The following is a 16,240-nucleotide window of genomic DNA, read 5'->3' as shown; positions in this document are numbered from 1 at the left end:
TTAAAATCTATTCCAGGAATATCAAGAATCCTCTAAGGTTCTTAAATTCTACCTTATAATATTAAAAACAATTTTATTTGGGTGTAAGTTATAAGATAGAAATGTATCTTGTGAAGTAGCAGAATGAATCTCTTTTTCAATAACAATGCCACTTGTGTTATTTTATATGTCAATGATTTCAGATTGCTATCACATATTAATTCTCTGTCACTGCTGCTTGAAAGGGAATGAGCTTCTCATGTGGACCTTTGAGCATATCTGTCATGATCATGGTATTTCATCATGTTTGGAATGATGTCCTGCATAGATTGAAGGTCAAGCAAAGCTACTTTGTAATGCTTGTACTGCCATTCTCCAAAAAATTTGAAAATAATTATATTTTGTTCCATTCGCTCATGGAAAAATTAATGGATAACATAATTTAATTAACTGAGAAAGCCTTGCTCTTGACCTCCAATTAACGGTAGTACAATTCACAGTCAAAACAAATGACTCAGAGCTGCCTGGGGGCCAAGATGGAATGAAAGGTCAACAACACAGTAAGCAGAGTTTTATATTACATTATTAATTAATCAGTGGATCAGTGAATTAGAAAAAATAATGCTGTGAAGGAGGAAAGAACCATTGGGCTTCCAGTGACAGAAGTTACCACTTCCCTTTTCATTATACTCTCTGGCAAACTCATCCCTCAATATATAGGTACTAATTTCTTTTTCCTGATTGAAGAATGAAGAGTATGCTCATATGTTATTCTTGTTTCACAGCTTTGCTCTAGCTTCTGAATTTATAGCTCTATGTACCAAAATCACAACCAACAAGTGTCATTTGAAGACGTATTAAGTTTCAATAAATGATTCTGAATTCCCGCTTAATGGCTCAATTGAGAAAAGTCAATGTCCAAAGTGCTATTTGGCCAGATAAACGTGACAAAACCCATGTTTTATCACTGTCTGTACAAAGTTACCAGCTAACTTTGCTGGTAAGGTGACTGGCATTTGCCTTAGACCTCTGTGTGTTTGAATTTGTACAATGATTGACTCCAATAAAAGTCCTACCATTCTCAATGAAGACTGGTGTCAAACAAGGCTGTATCATTGTCCCAATACTTTATTCAATCTTTCTTGCCACAATGTTGCAATTGACCCCCAACAAACTTTCCCATGGGAGTGATGTTAATCTTCAGAAATAATGGGAAACTGTTTCAAACCACAGGAACTGTCCTCCAAAACCAAGTAGTCAAATACTGACAACACTTGCATTTGTGCAGGCGCAGAGGCTGAGCTCCAAGCCATCGATAACATTTTCACTGAAGCATATGAGAGACTGGGCCTTACGTTCACTATCCAAACAACAAAGGTCCTCAACCAACTTGCTCCTGCAGCACACACTGCCCTCAAATAATAAAAGAAAGCTTACAGTGAGTAGGTAGTAATCAAATATTCATCCTTAGTTCTGATACTCCTGCACTCAAATGATTTGTCAAGGCCGTGGAAGTAAGGAATGTTACTGGATCAAGCCACTAGTTTTAGGTGGCAATGCAACTGCATCCTACCTTAGAACCTTCAATAAAGGGAAGGAAAACATTTAGACTACTAGTGCAAACCAAACTCGAATGGTGGCCAGTTTTTGAGCAGTTGGGATAAAGACCTGGGAGCTGGTTATCTCCTCATCCCATTAATTAGAAAACAGTTTATTCTCAATGGTAATGTCCAAGGGGTTAATCCATTGCCAAACATTTGTGCTGTAGTGTCAACATTTGGTATACTTTTCAAATGTGATGTAAAATTCAATAGGAAATTATACACAACTCAATATCCAGTTTTTGAACAAATACTACAGAATTGACTCTTTTCACAGTGCATCCCTGATACTTACAGCAATGAATGCAGTGAGGTAAAAAATTGTTCCCTGTAAAAAAAAGCACAATGCTGCCACAACCCCACCCCATCCCCCTCCACTCCACAAGCCTCCACATATCCACTGGCTAGGTCTTTGGACTGTGTTAAAACTGAACTCCCTTCCCTCTGTTGAAGAGGAAGTAAAAGAGAGGTAGCAGAAACTCAAGAAAAACACTGGCAGAACCAATGGAGAAATGGCATAAATCAGTGGGACATGATAGGAAGGTGTTACGGACTCAGTGAAAGTCCCTTTAAGATAGAGAGTGTGTGTGTATGTGTGTGGGGCGTGCTTACATCAATAGAAGATAAAGGACGTAATGACGTTGTTGAAGAAGTCAGAAGAAGAAGAAGAAGGATAGAGAGAGAGAAGGGAGAGAGACACCAGCCTGCTTGTTTTCTCTATCGATGAATGAGAAACAATAACTGTGTTTGCCACTGAAATCCATGTATGGAAGTTGGAAGTAATCCGGTGGAGTTCACTTTGTTGCTGACCTGTAGAAGGAAACAGGTATTTGTGTGTGGACGACCACGGTTCGGATGCTTGCGGGGTGAGGAAGTCACTACCGAGTAAACACTGAAGTGTCATTTGGGGTTCCATCGTGGAACATTTGGATTTCGTATGTACTCTCTCTATGTTTTTCTACATCTACATCTTAGCTTCAGACAACGGTGGTTGTTGAAGAAGCCCTTGCTCATGTTTCACCTTATGGCTTGCGGAACTGAACTTTAAGAACCATTCCGGAACTGGGAGTTTTGGACTTTGTCACACACACACACGAAGAGTTTAGTTTTGGGGTTAACGTTCGAGGTTTAACATTCTTGAATTCTAACATACTAACATTTTTACTTTTATTTTATGTATTTATGTATTTTTATGTATTTACTTTTATTTTATGTATTTATCTCGTTAACCTTGGGATAGTTCCCAAGGTTAATGAGATTCATCCGGGATCCAATCCAAAGATGTTGAGGAAGGCCAATTTAGACCAAATATTGTTCTATCAAAACTAAAAAACCAAAATATCCTGGAGAACCTTGAAACGAAGTTGGACCATTTACAAGTTTGTTCCCTACAGAGATTCCGTACTGACCTGGCTGCTCAAGGACAGTCTTGGTTATGTTGTAGATCAAGGCAAGCAAGCTCCTGTTCAGGCAAAAGTTCAAGCAATATCTGAGTTCCCTATTCCCACAGGTACGAGGACTGTTAAAAGATTTTTGGGAATGGTTGGATATTATCGAAAATTTTGTAAAAACTTTGCTGATATTGCTCTTCCCCTAACTAATCTTCTGAAGAAGGGAGTAAAGTTTGTTTGGACAGATTCTTGTCAAGAAGCATTTGAGAAGCTGAAAGCCATTTTATGCTACCATCCTGTGCTCAAAACACCTGACTTTGAAAAGCCATTTTCATTAGCAGTAGATGCCAGTGATGAAGCTGCAGGAGCTGTGTTGTTGCAGAAGGGTGACCTTGATGATATTGACCATCCTGTAGCTTACTTTTCAAAGAAATCTAGGGGTATGATTCTCGCTTGGGGTGCGAGAGGTCCCGGGTTCAGATCCCGGACGAGCCCCCAATTTTGTCACAAACCAGCAACAAAAGAAACACACTGAGCATGATTCAGTGTTAAAAACTATTTTATTAATCACTACTTATGATAATACATAAAATAAAAGTAAAAATGTTAGTATGTTAGAATTCAAGACTGTTAAACCTCGAACGTTAACCCCAAAACTAAACTCTTCGTGTGTGTGTGTGACAAAGTCCAAAACTCCCAGTTCCGGAATGGTTCTTAAAGTTCAGTTCCGCAAGCCATAAGGTGAAACATGAGCAAGGGCTTCTTCAACAACCACCGTTGTCTGAAGCTAAGATGTAGATGTAGAAAAACATAGAGAGAGTACATACGAAATCCAAATGTTCCACGATGGAACCCCAAATGACACTTCAGTGTTTACTCGGTAGTGACTTCCTCACCCCGCAAGCATCCGAACCGTGGTCGTCCACACACAAATACCTGTTTCCTTCTACAGGTCAGCAACAAAGTGAACTCCACCGGATTACTTCCAACTTCCATACATGGATTTCAGTGGCAAACACAGTTATTGTTTCTCATTCATCGATAGAGAAAACAAGCAGGCTGGTGTCTCTCTCCCTTCTCTCTCTCTCTCCTTCTTCTTCTTCTTCTGACTTCTTCAACAACGTCATTACGTCCTTTATCTTCTATTGACGTAAGCACGCCCCACACACATACACACACACTCTCTATCTTAAAGGGACTTTCACTGAGTCCGTAACAAAGGAGAAAAAGAATAAAAATCTGAATAAATTTCCTGGAAATTTAAAAAAGAAATTTACAGATGATGTGATGAATTCTCTCGGGGTAATAAGGGGAAATGATGGGGTGCTTGGAACCTACTTCTGCTGGTTGGGGTCAAGGCTGAGGGACCATGGTCTAAAATTTGAGTCGGAACTTTCAAGGGTGAAGTTAGGAAACACTTCTAGCTGCAGAGGTTGGTAAAATTTTGGAACTCTCTCCTGCCAAAAGCAATTGATATGAGATTGATAGCATTTTGTTACCCAAACATATCAAGGCAATGATGAAAACATGAGTATTTTGTTCCAGGTCACAAATCAATCTTTTTGAATGGTATTGAATACCACCAAGGGGCTAAGTGGTATAGACCTACTCCTCAGTTTCCAAAACAATGTGGGTAAGATTGGGAGAGGTGGATGGAATGAAGAAAATAAGTACAGAGAGCAAGAGCTACCAATGCTATATTGGATGCGTTAGAGTCAGAGTCAAAGTCGAGTTTATTGTCATATGCACACGTACATGTATGCACAGCTGCAATGAAAAACTTACTTGGAGAGTGGAGAAAACTGGAGAAGCCAGGGGACACCCATAAGGTCACAGGAAGAGCTTGCAAACTCTGCACAGACAGGTTAGGATTGAACCTGGGTTGCTGGAGCTGTGAGGCAGCAGCTCTACAAACTGCACTGTGCCGCCTTCAAAGCAGCAACAAAGGTGAAGTTCAGCAAAGTCAAAGTTTATTGTCATCTGCACAAGTCCATGTGTGCACAGGTGCAATGAAAAACTTACTTGCAGCAGCATCACAGGCACAGAGCATCAGATAAGCAGCATTCACAACAAAAAACATAAATTAAACATAGATCCGTATAGTGATGTTGCTTGTGGGTTAAGTATTGGCCAGGACACTGGAGAACTCTCCAGGTGTTGCTGGAGAGAGTGGATGTGTGCCTTGGTTTAATGTCAAAGTCAGGTTTATTGTCACATGCACAAGTCCATGTGTGCACAAGTGCAATGAAAAACTTACTTGCAGCAGCATCACAGGCACATAGCATCAGATAAGCAGCATTCACAACAAAAAACATAAATTAAACATAGATCTGTATAGTGATGTTGCTTGTGGGTTAAGTATTGGCCAGGACACTGGAGAACTCTCCAGGTGTTGCTGGAGAGAGTGGATGTGTGCCTTGGTTTAATGTCAAAGTCAGGTTTATTGTCACATGCACAAGTACATGTGTGCACAGGTGCAATGAAAAACATCACAGGCACAGAGCATCAGATAAGCTGCATTCACAAGAAAAACATAGACTAAACATAAATTACACATAATTTTTACAAGAAAGAACACAATTAGAAAAGAAAACAAAGTCTATATTAGTGCAAAGTGATCACAGTGTGTTGCTAAACTGTAATGATTAGGGTTTTGCCAGTTGGTTCAAGAACCGAATGGTTGAATGGAAGTAGCTATTTTTTTTTATTTACAGCATGGTAACAGGCCCTTCCGGCCCAACAAGTCCACGCTGCCCGTTTTTTGTTAAACCCAAATTAACCTACCCGTACGTCTTTGGAATGTGGGAGGAAACTGGAGCACCCAGAGGAAACCCACGCAGACACGGGAGAATGTACAAACTCCTTACAGACAGCGACGGGAATCAAACCCCGGTCGCTGGCGCTGTAATAGCGTCGCGCTAACCACTACGCTACCATGCCGCCCTTGCAGTTCTTGAACCTGGCAGTGTGGGACCTCAGGCTTCTGTACCTCCTGCCCGATGGCAGCTGCAAAAAGATGGCATGGCCCGAATAGTGGGGATCTTTGATGATGGATGTTGCCTTCTTGAGGCAGCAGCTCCTGTAGATACTACTGACGGTGGGGACGGATGTGCCCGTGATGTATTGGGCAGAGTCCACTACTCTCTGCAGCTTCTCACATTCCTGTGCATTCGAATTGCCGTACCAGACCATGATGCAACCAGTCGGGATACTTTGAACAGTACATCTGTAGAAGTTTGTTAGAGTGTTTGGTGACAAGCCGAACCTCCTTAACCTCCTAATAAACTAAAGACACTGGCATGCTTTCCTTATGATTTATGTTATGCTGATTCCTTATGAGTTGTGTACCTTGAACTTTTTACCGAATGTTCAGTTTGCCCTTCTTAGTCTCTTTGGTATTTTTGGGCTTCTTCTTACTCCCAGCAATATGGTGCAGACACAGATGGGGTTTGGTGGGTGAAGGGGAATGAGAGGGGAAGGGATGCACAAACCGCAAACAGTAGAGCACTTTGCCATGATCAATCCAGAAAAGGGTCCTAGTATCAAACACACGAGCAATGTCTTTGCCATTGCACATATGGCTAAGAGGTAATTTTTCATGTAAAACATATTTACTCCCATGTGTTTAAACAACTGTATATTTTAGGTGATGCCAGGGCTTCTAAAGGAGCCCCAGAGGAATAGGATGCTACGAGCTTAGATGTTAATATTTATTCTCAGTGCATTCCTAATTATTATATAATGAGCATTAGGAGCATATCTGGCACAGATTTATTGTAACGACTGTGATGTGCAAGCCCCACACGTTTATTTATTTATGTTATACAAGAGAGGATTAGATGTTCTTTTTACATCCTGGTGCACTGTGTAAACTGAGACTGCTCAGGTATTTAATTTTTTAAGAATTATTTATTATTATCAGTGAAATCCACCGGTCTTGTCACTAACTTATCATCAAGGTTTGATGAAAGTCATTGTCCACATTATATTATCTTCCTTATTCTTGATGCAGAAATACAGACCAATGGGGCAGAAATATCAATGGTCAATCTGGTTCAACAACTTTTAATGAGGTAATGTTCCTTACACAAATTTACCCAGCAATTAGTATCAGCGATTGCCCTGTTGCAATAGGATGTAAAGTATGTCTAAAAAGAAATATGTTAATCCAATGGCACTGTCAGTACCACACAGACAGGTGCATTTTTAAAATGCAGATAGTCTGAGTCTCTTTCCCAGAGTGGAAATGTCAAATCCTAGAGGGTATAGGTTTAAGGTGAGAGGGGGAAAGCTTAAAGGAGATTTTCAAGGCAACTTTTTTTTAAAAACACAGAGTGGTAGACGCCTGGAACACACTGCCAGGGGTGATGGTGGAAGCAGATATGACATTTAACAGGCATTTTGATGGGCACTTTTAACAGGCAGGGAATGGAGGAATTTGGATCATGTGCAGGCAGATGGGATTAGCTTAATTTGCCATCATGGTCAGCACAGACATCATAGGCTGAAGGGACTGTTCCTGCGCTGAACTGTTCGATGTTCTATGCCCTATGTTCTAAGTTCTATCATTAGCAATAGAACTGCTTTTTACTTCAATTCGATTTATTTTTCAACCATCTTATTTGACCTGTGAAAAAATAAAAGTATGGCAGCTTGGCCACAGCACTGAACCAAATTGGAAATTCAATATCATTCACAAAGTGCCACTAGTCCTGTTGCTCCAAACATTAATGTTCTCCGCAATAGAAGCTTCAAACACATTGTTTCCTGAGATGCAAATGAGGCAGTGATTGCCAGGAATCGAGGAAAGTAATTCCCCGACCTGCTGCTGATAAAATTATGTAAAGCAGGGGACGGCTAAATCAAAAGAAAAATGTGCTCAGTGATTTGTCACCCCACAGGAGAGATAGAGAAAGTGAGAGGTCCAACACCTGCACTCACCTTCAGTTGTTTTGTCTTATCTCGCAGGGTCCTCTGATATATCATTAGCTGCTCGGCAGCCTCTGGTCCAGGTTGTCGTGCCAAGATGTGTTTCAGCTCCACATAAAGCTTCTCCTTCTCCTGAGGAACAACAAATCCAATGTCAGGCTATCTGCTGAACAGTCAAGCCGCAATTGCTTTTGCTGTATGTGTAATTGTTGTGCACCTTAAAATTGTGCATTAGGGTCATTACACCAGCACCCACTTCAGCTGTAGGCCTGCTGCTGAAAAGAGCAGTCATGGGAACAGCTGAGACATGCTTTCCTTCACTCACTGCAGAACACATGAAAGAAAATACAACGTCCAACACTGGAGTCCATGGGGGGGTGGGGGGGGGAGGCCAGGAGTGAGATAGGGCTTGTAGTCAGGATCTCAATCAGGACCCGGGGTCTGGTGTAGTGATTGACCAAAGTGGATGGATGATTGGAAGGATCCAAGAGGGGGGTGAGTATGGCCAGGGTCCCAATCAGGGAATGCAGGAAAATCAAGCCAGTAGGGAGTGGAGGGTTATTGAATGAGCTGATCAGGATTTGGGAGGTGAGATTATGGCACAGGGTGTAGGTATCATGGAGGGTGGTGATTCGGAGAGGAGGTAAATTATGACACCCATTTGAGTAGTCCCAGAATGGAGTGGCACTCTAAAACAAATGGTTGACTTGAATTGCCCAGTCTGGTGGACTGCCAAGAGTACACGGACAAATTTCCACCGCAGTTTTGCAAAAGGAACGTAGTACGTGGAATAGAATCTCTTGATGCGTGCCTGATGTAGGAATCGCATCAAATGCAGTTGCACTGCCACTAGACTCTAGTGGCCTGACTAGTGTGCCTCAATTGGAAGTGCTCAGTCAAATTTCCAGAGTGGAACAAATTGAATCGGAAAGCCACAATTATGTTCCAGGCTCAAAATAAAAGGAGTTCCACAAGATCACCAATTGAGAGACATGACTAGTTTACAAAAGGTTGGATTCAATAAGTTAATCCTTAAATGATGCTAAGTGGCTTTCTAGTCCTAGTTACATGGCCCTTGAGTGGTGATTTCCACTTGTTCTCACTTAATTTTCAAAATAAATTTCCTGTTTACTGCTGTCTTGAATAATTTGTCACTGCAAATCTGCTCTTGTGAGAGAAAAAAAATGCAGAACCCCTGTGAAGTAAGGGTTGGCACACCAGCTTTACCTTAAACAATCACCTTGCTATAAATTCTAATTCCTTGATGAAGAAAAGTTAATGTTGATCAGCAATTTTCAGTCCAAATTGATCAGAAGTAAATGCCTTTTTAATGATTCCTCTTGTGGCACTGGGAGAACGCAGGCTAACATTGGTTGTCTACTGCCATCTGCTGTCAATGGTTCACTAGATGAATGAGTAGTGTAAATACAATGGCTTGACAGAAGGTAATTGGGCCAAAATAAAAATAAAAAAAATATTATTGGCTGTTTATGGGGTGAAAGAAAGCCCCACTCTCAATAATAATATAAAGAAATTCTGTGACATATCTGATATAGGATCGCGCTCACTTAACACCTTCATGTTAAAAAAGGACAATGAAGCTTTGACTTTGTCCTGATCTCCCCATGGGAAATGAGATGGATTTTGGTTGGATACTCGATGTTATGTTTTACAGACCTTAAAATAAGGCCAGGTGTAAAATGGGCTGGCAAATCAAAATTTTAATTCTAAAATCAGAGCTTGCAAATCTGAAAAATAAGAACAATGTTGGAAAATCAACTTGGATCTTATAGGGAAAGGTCAACATTTCAGCTGGCCCATTAAATCAGATAGGTTGTGCATTTCCAGCTTTTCCTGTATTTTCATTACACTGGAAACACACAGACCCAGATATTGCTCCCACTGGCACCCAGAGGAAGTGACTTCCCAGAGATATGGAGAGGAAGAGGGGGATTAGATTGTGCTGGAGGGTGGTCTAGCATTAACATTGCAAGCAGGTTTCAATGAACTGGCACATCAAGTTTCAGTGAACTTTATCGAATTGTGGAGTAGGAACAATACAAAATCTCACAACATCAGCCTAGCATTTTTGTCCATTTGGATAGGTGGAGTGGAGTTTAAAAGCAGAGGACAGCAACTTGGACAACACAGTTTGACTAAACAGCCTGCACCCTTTTAGATATACAGGATATGAAGGCTCAACAAAAATTGTATTTGTGGTTTGATCTTATAACTTACAGAGAAACACACTACAAATGTTTTATGAGTGGCTAATTTATTACACTCAGATTCCTGGTGAAGATTTCACTTTCCTCTTTGAATTTTGCACTTGTCAAGGTGAGCAACATCAGCATTAGAAAACAGGCCACTTCTATTTTAGGCATTCACTGTCAGCAAAAAGAGTGCAAACCTCAAGTAAAGCACTCCGAGAGAAAAACCCTAAATTCAGTTTCCACTGCAAATTGAATGTTTTTAAATTTCCCATTTTGACAAACATTGTGGTATTTTAGTGTAAAATGGCCAAGTTAGCAGGATCTAACGTTTAGGTTTATTTTTAATGTAGGCCACTGCCCTCAGTTTACGTCAGTTCTTGAAGGAATCTACCAACCAACAGATTGAACAGATTTTCATACATATGGGCCAGACTCAAAGTCCTGTCCCCAAGATTGAAAAAAAGGAATTTAACTAACCATCTGGTTTTTGAAGAGAATGCTAGTTATCCACTGGAAGGATTAAGCAGGGTTAAACTAGACATTTTTACTCTAGGGGCGGCACGGTAGTGTAGCGGTTAGCGTAATGCTATTACAGTGCCAGCGACTCAGGTTCAATTCCTGCCGTGCTCTATAGGAGTTTGTACGTTCTCCCCGTGTGCCTGTGTGGGTTTCCTCCAGGTGCTCCAGTTTCCTCCCACATTCCAAAGACGTACGGGTTAGGAAGTTGTGGGCATGCTATGTTGGCGCCGGAAGCGTGGCGACACTTGTGGGCTGCCCCCAGCACATTCTCAGTAATGCAAAAAGATGCATTTCACCGTGTGTTTCAATGTACATGTGACTAATAAATAAATACCTTATCTTATTTTCAATCGAGCTGAGTTCCATTCAGTGCCATCTATAACATGTTTCATGTTTGTGTACTGATTATACTGAATACCCCTGAAAATGTTAGATTACTGATGTTACACATCAAATCTTCAATTCTCCCCGGTTTAAATGAGCAACAAACAAATCATTTCAGCCTTTCCAAATGTACTTATAGTCACTCAATTAATGAGCACCTGTAAAAGCAGTTCCTTTTCGACCACCTCCTCAGTCCTTTGAGATCAGACGCTTCTGTAATGTCTGAACCTCAAATTAGCTCGTATCTGCTAGGATCACTTGCCTGTAACAAGTAAGTTCCAAAAAATTATGATGCAACCACCATTAAGGATTATTCAAGTTAACTGTCACTGCATACTTAGCAGTTATTCAGAGACGTTTTCTTTGTAATCTGGAAATTACTGAAAACAATACTTTTAATTCCTCTCCCTATCCTTGCACACATCTAACTGTGCCACGTACGCTGTGCCGCCTTCTCATTTAAGTGGAAGCAAAGTCAACCCAGGTCCTTCAGGCAATATAATCTTTCATGACCAGTTTTTCCCTGCACATTCCACCCAACCAGCTAAGCAGAAAAAAAATAAAAAACCTGCCCCTGAATTTGAGGACCTTAACTACAATCCTTGCCATCTTATTTTAGGTTAGGTTAAGTTAGACAAACTTGTGTTGTTTTCTCTGGAGCATCGGAGGCTAAGGGAAGACATGATAGAAGTCTATAAAATTATGAGAGGCATCGATAGGGTAGACAGTCAGAATCTTTTTCCCAGGGTAGAACTGTCAAGTGCTAAAGGACATACATTTAAGGTGGGAAGGGGAAAATTTAGAGGAGATGTGCAGGTCAAGTCTTTTACACAGAGAGTGGTAGGTGCCTGGAAACATTTGCCAGGGATAGTGGTGGAAACAGATACGACAGTGGTGTTTAAGAGGCTGTTAGATAGGCACAGGAACATGCAGGCAGAAGAGATTTAGTTTAATTTGGGATTATGTTTGGCACAGACGTTGTGAGCTGATGGGCCTGTTCCTATGCTGTACTGTTCTATGGTCTATGGTCTACTTACTGGCTCAGGCTTCCTATATTCTACTGCCTTTAATTGGGCACTCCTTTTGTCATATCTTCACATTTCTCATACTTCCATATGACATAGAAGGCGGCCATTTGACTTCCCTCGATGCTAGGGTAGATCTCGGTGTGCCCCAAGGATCACTGGCATATAGGGAAGACCTTGGGTATATGGAACGAGCTGCCAGAGGTAGCGGTAGAGGTGGGTACAATTGCCATGTTTAAAAGACATTTGGACGGGTACATGGATAGGAAAGGTTAAGAGGGATATGGGCCAAACTCAGGCAAATTGGACCAGCTTAGATTGGATCTTGGCCAGCATGGATGAGTTGGGATGAAGGGCCTGTTTCTACCCTGTATTAACTCTATGATCCTAGGACTCTATGAACAATCTAGATGCTAAAACATTCTGAAGTATCCTGTGGAAACAATTCTAAGCATGCAGGCAGTCCCCAGGTTAATACAGGGTTCTGCTCCTCAGAACTGTTTGTAACCCGAACTGTTCATAAGTCAAAAATGAACAAAAAGTGTGTGGGAAGGATTGCAGAAATAGCTGTGATGGGAGAATGAACAGGCTCAGGAAGAGACCACCAACCGGCTTCACTGACTCAGTGAGCGAGTAAGTGAGTCTGCCGAGCAGCCCCAGCTCTGCTCAGCGCGACCCAGCCCTTGAATGTTGTGGCTCAAGGAGGGACAGAAGGCACTCAGAAATGCTGCGTTCCCACCTGGAAGAGAAGCCTGTAGCCCCACAGAAGCAGGCAAATCCATCCCCATCTATCCCACTGGTCGCCCAAATACTCGTTCACATGGACGCGATGTCTGTAAGTCCGGTGTTTGTTACCCAGGGAGGACCTGTAAATTTGGAAACATTACTTTTTCGTGTCGGAGGTCATGTACGGCAGTGGTCTGCAAACTCTTGCATTGGTTGCTGGTCAATATTTGGCTGGATGTTACCTCAGAGGGGACCTAACAGGCACTGTGTGCACTGTTGGAAGACTGAATCAGTGCTTCCCTCTTGGATGCCCAGTTTGCAGTGAGCCATCCCAACAGATAAGCAAACACACTATGACCAACAGCACCTGACTCCAGACAAACAGCAATGAGATGGATAGAGCCCATTCCAAGCAGCTTTCTCCTTCTGTACATCTCAGATCCATCAAAATTAAAGCTGTGAAGATGGAAAGCCCAGAAATTGAGACAGGCCAAGCATAATACTATTTAAAAATAGGCAGAAACCATTTTGATGGTTCTCAGCTCTTTTTTTGAAGATGTTGTTCATTTCTGTTGGTGTTTGTAATTTGGGAGATGTTTTTCCCAATATAATTGACAAAGGTGTAGTCACAACATCACATGCTTTTCATGTCATTGCACTGATTCAGCCCCAGGTACATGGAAGTAAGCTGTACAAGGAAGTAAGTTTAAAAGACCTAGCATGAAAATTCAACCAGAACAATTAAGATCATTTCCGCTCCAGTTTACTAACAGTGTTCTAAGTATATCCCACCCAGCTGTAGAGGAAAGCTCCCAACAGTCTCAGAGAACATAATTTCAAATCCATATGTTATACTCCACACCCTTCTGTCATGTAACAATATGCAATAATCACCAACAATATCAATATTCCAGTTCTTAACAATCTCTACTCATGTCTAAAATGATAGGAAATAGTGAAAGGTGTTTTTACATTGCCCAAAATTCTATTTCATTGACATAAATATTCTTTGAGAAACATTTCAAATATAGTACTTGCGTGAAACTCATTGTTAATGCCAAGAAAAAATATTAACAAACATGAAGAATTTACCAAACACACACTAATATTGCTAAATTCAGTTCAATTTTTGTACAGCTTATTTCTCTAAATAACATTCCAATGCACTCTCACCAAGGTATTAAATTACATAACGAAAACTTATACAGTTTATTCTTTTGGATCATCTACACAATATAATCACACCAATACAACACATAAATTTTGAAGCAGAGGCTTAGAATAATTTTAAGGCAGAGACAAATAGATCTTTAATAAGCAAGGGTGTGAAATATTACCATGGATAGACAGGAATGAGGAGCTGAGGTTAAAATCAAATCAGCCATAATCTTATTGAATGGTGGAGCAGAACTGAGGGGCCAAATGATCCAGTCCTGAACCACAGTCATATATTCTTGTGTTCATAAGTACAGAAATCGCCTTGACTAATACACGAGTCCCTTAGCTGTAAGTATAGTTTGTTTTCACTGTGTAATCCACTAGAATTATGTGGACTTTGTAATTGAGTCTTCATGATGGCCATAAATATTATAATATGCCAAATGGCACCAACAACTAATTTGGAGTTGAAAGATCAGGCCTCAGGGTGTTGCATATTTTTTGACTTGGAAATGTGCTTCCCAGTATCCTTTTCCTAAGGCTACGCTCAGGAGATCAGTGGCCACAAGGCTGGCCTGCAGCCAGAATGGGTGTACGGGGGTGGTGTGCGTTAGACCCTAGCTTTTGTTGCGGGTGGCGATGGGGTGGGCAAACAAATCTATAGCGGAAGACCAATGCTTGTGGAGGGAATTGACAGGGGTGTAGGGTTGCAGAAGAGAAGATAATAGCACACATTGCAAGGACCAGAGGGAGACAAGACCAGCACTTGGTCTCAACAGAAAATTGGTATTTGTTGCTGATGAGATTGGGTTCAGGATGGAAAATTGGGACAGCCAGAAAAAATCAGCAGAGAGAGCATTGGTTCAGTGTGGCAAACAGAGCCCAAGGATGAAGGCAAGTTATTTATAAGTGCAGCAGGTATTCGAGTACACTGGAGTGTCCAGCGGTGGGTTTCTCCAGGACAATGCAAAACAAGTTCCCCTGCAAAGTTGCAAAAGGAGCATTGCACAGGGAATAACATCATGACATGAATTCCTGGCACAGAAATCATGCCATGGACACAAGGCAACTCCTGCCCAGAAGTGGCGGTTGAATTTCTAAGATTAGCCTGATATGGCAGTTATCGCATTTCTCACCAGGAAAGATTGATTTACTACTGCATACTGCTGAAAGAAAACAAGATTGTACAATCAAATGATACAAATGTTTTAGTCACAGACATACCAAGACAAAAGATAGTTACTACTGTTAACTGGAAAGAGTTCAAAACATTAATGAAATCAAAAGTGCAAGATAAAATAATCACCTCAAGTTTTCGCCACCTGTGAACATTCATTGGATTTTCCAATTCCTCCTCAAGAGCCCTGCACCTCGTCCGCTCCTTCAGAAGTTCTTTCTGTACATGGTAGACCTCTTGTCTGCACAGCAAATACAAACTACAATAACTTTGTTGCCTTATTTTCATAAACTTGCTGCCAATTCCACCTGACCCCTTCTTAAGCAAATACATTTTTATGGGGGCAGATCTTCCACTACCTGAGAGCGCTGGTCACCTGCATCCCTTTCTTCAGCATGGTCCAGGGTGCATTTCTTCCACTGGAAGGTGGCTCCCAGGTTACCAGTGGGCCCTAACAGGCATGATCCCATCCAGAACAAGTGGCTGGTTGCAATGACAGAACACTTTTGACAGCCCTGCCAATAAACTCACCAGTTGTCAAAGGTACCTCTTGAATGTCTTTATCATTCAAAGTCACTCAGACCTGTTAAAAAGTAAAAATGCTAAAAATAACTGTTAAAATGCTTAAAATTATCACTAAGGACAATATTCAAAAAGTAGTAAAACCATTTTAACTACCTTCATTAAATCAAATAAGAAAATCTACTTATTTAATCTAACAAATGTTCAGTGGATAGATATTCTACCCTGAGAGCTGGAAATCTGTGGAAACTGGTTCTGCCCTGTTAGACCAGGTCAACACTCTGCTGAAGGTGGTCTGTGCTATAGCCTCCATTTGGGTTGCTGGTTTGTCTGCCAGCAGATCCAAGTGGATCTCAGCAGAAGATCACTCCTGGTGTTGTAGCATGACCACCCATCTGGAGTCCATGGGCCTGGTTCATCAGCAGCAGTACAGAAAGAAAAAGTAAGAACTTGCCCGTGAAGTGGTAGGACAGGCAAGGCTGATGATCTACAAGTGGGCAAAGTTCAACATGGGGTCAACCTGCCAAATATGCTCAGGAGTTTGAAAGACTCAATCTCCTTCCAGTGGCACTTGTGGCTGCAGCTAATTACTGAGTGGAGGAAAAAACTGCCTGCA

The 16,240-nt window shown here is 41.3% G+C and overlaps 1 protein-coding gene across 1 annotated transcript in view; it reads right to left on the bottom strand.

Moving 5' to 3' along the window:
- LOC127576745 (cilia- and flagella-associated protein 58-like) overlaps positions 1–16,240 on the bottom strand; it is a 151,370-nt gene that overhangs the window by 73,011 nt on the left and 62,119 nt on the right. The window contains 5 exon segments of the mRNA XM_052027456.1: positions 7,913–8,032; positions 11,175–11,210; positions 11,212–11,248; positions 11,250–11,278; positions 15,232–15,343. Coding sequence (XP_051883416.1) covers positions 7,913–8,032; positions 11,175–11,210; positions 11,212–11,248; positions 11,250–11,278; positions 15,232–15,343 — 334 coding nt within the window.

This window comes from Pristis pectinata, chromosome 12 (genome assembly GCF_009764475.1).
Source record: "Pristis pectinata isolate sPriPec2 chromosome 12, sPriPec2.1.pri, whole genome shotgun sequence".
NCBI lineage: Eukaryota > Metazoa > Chordata > Chondrichthyes > Rhinopristiformes > Pristidae > Pristis > Pristis pectinata.
Note: the sequence above shows the minus strand (reverse complement) of the source record. Positions and strands in the feature narration are given on the sequence as shown.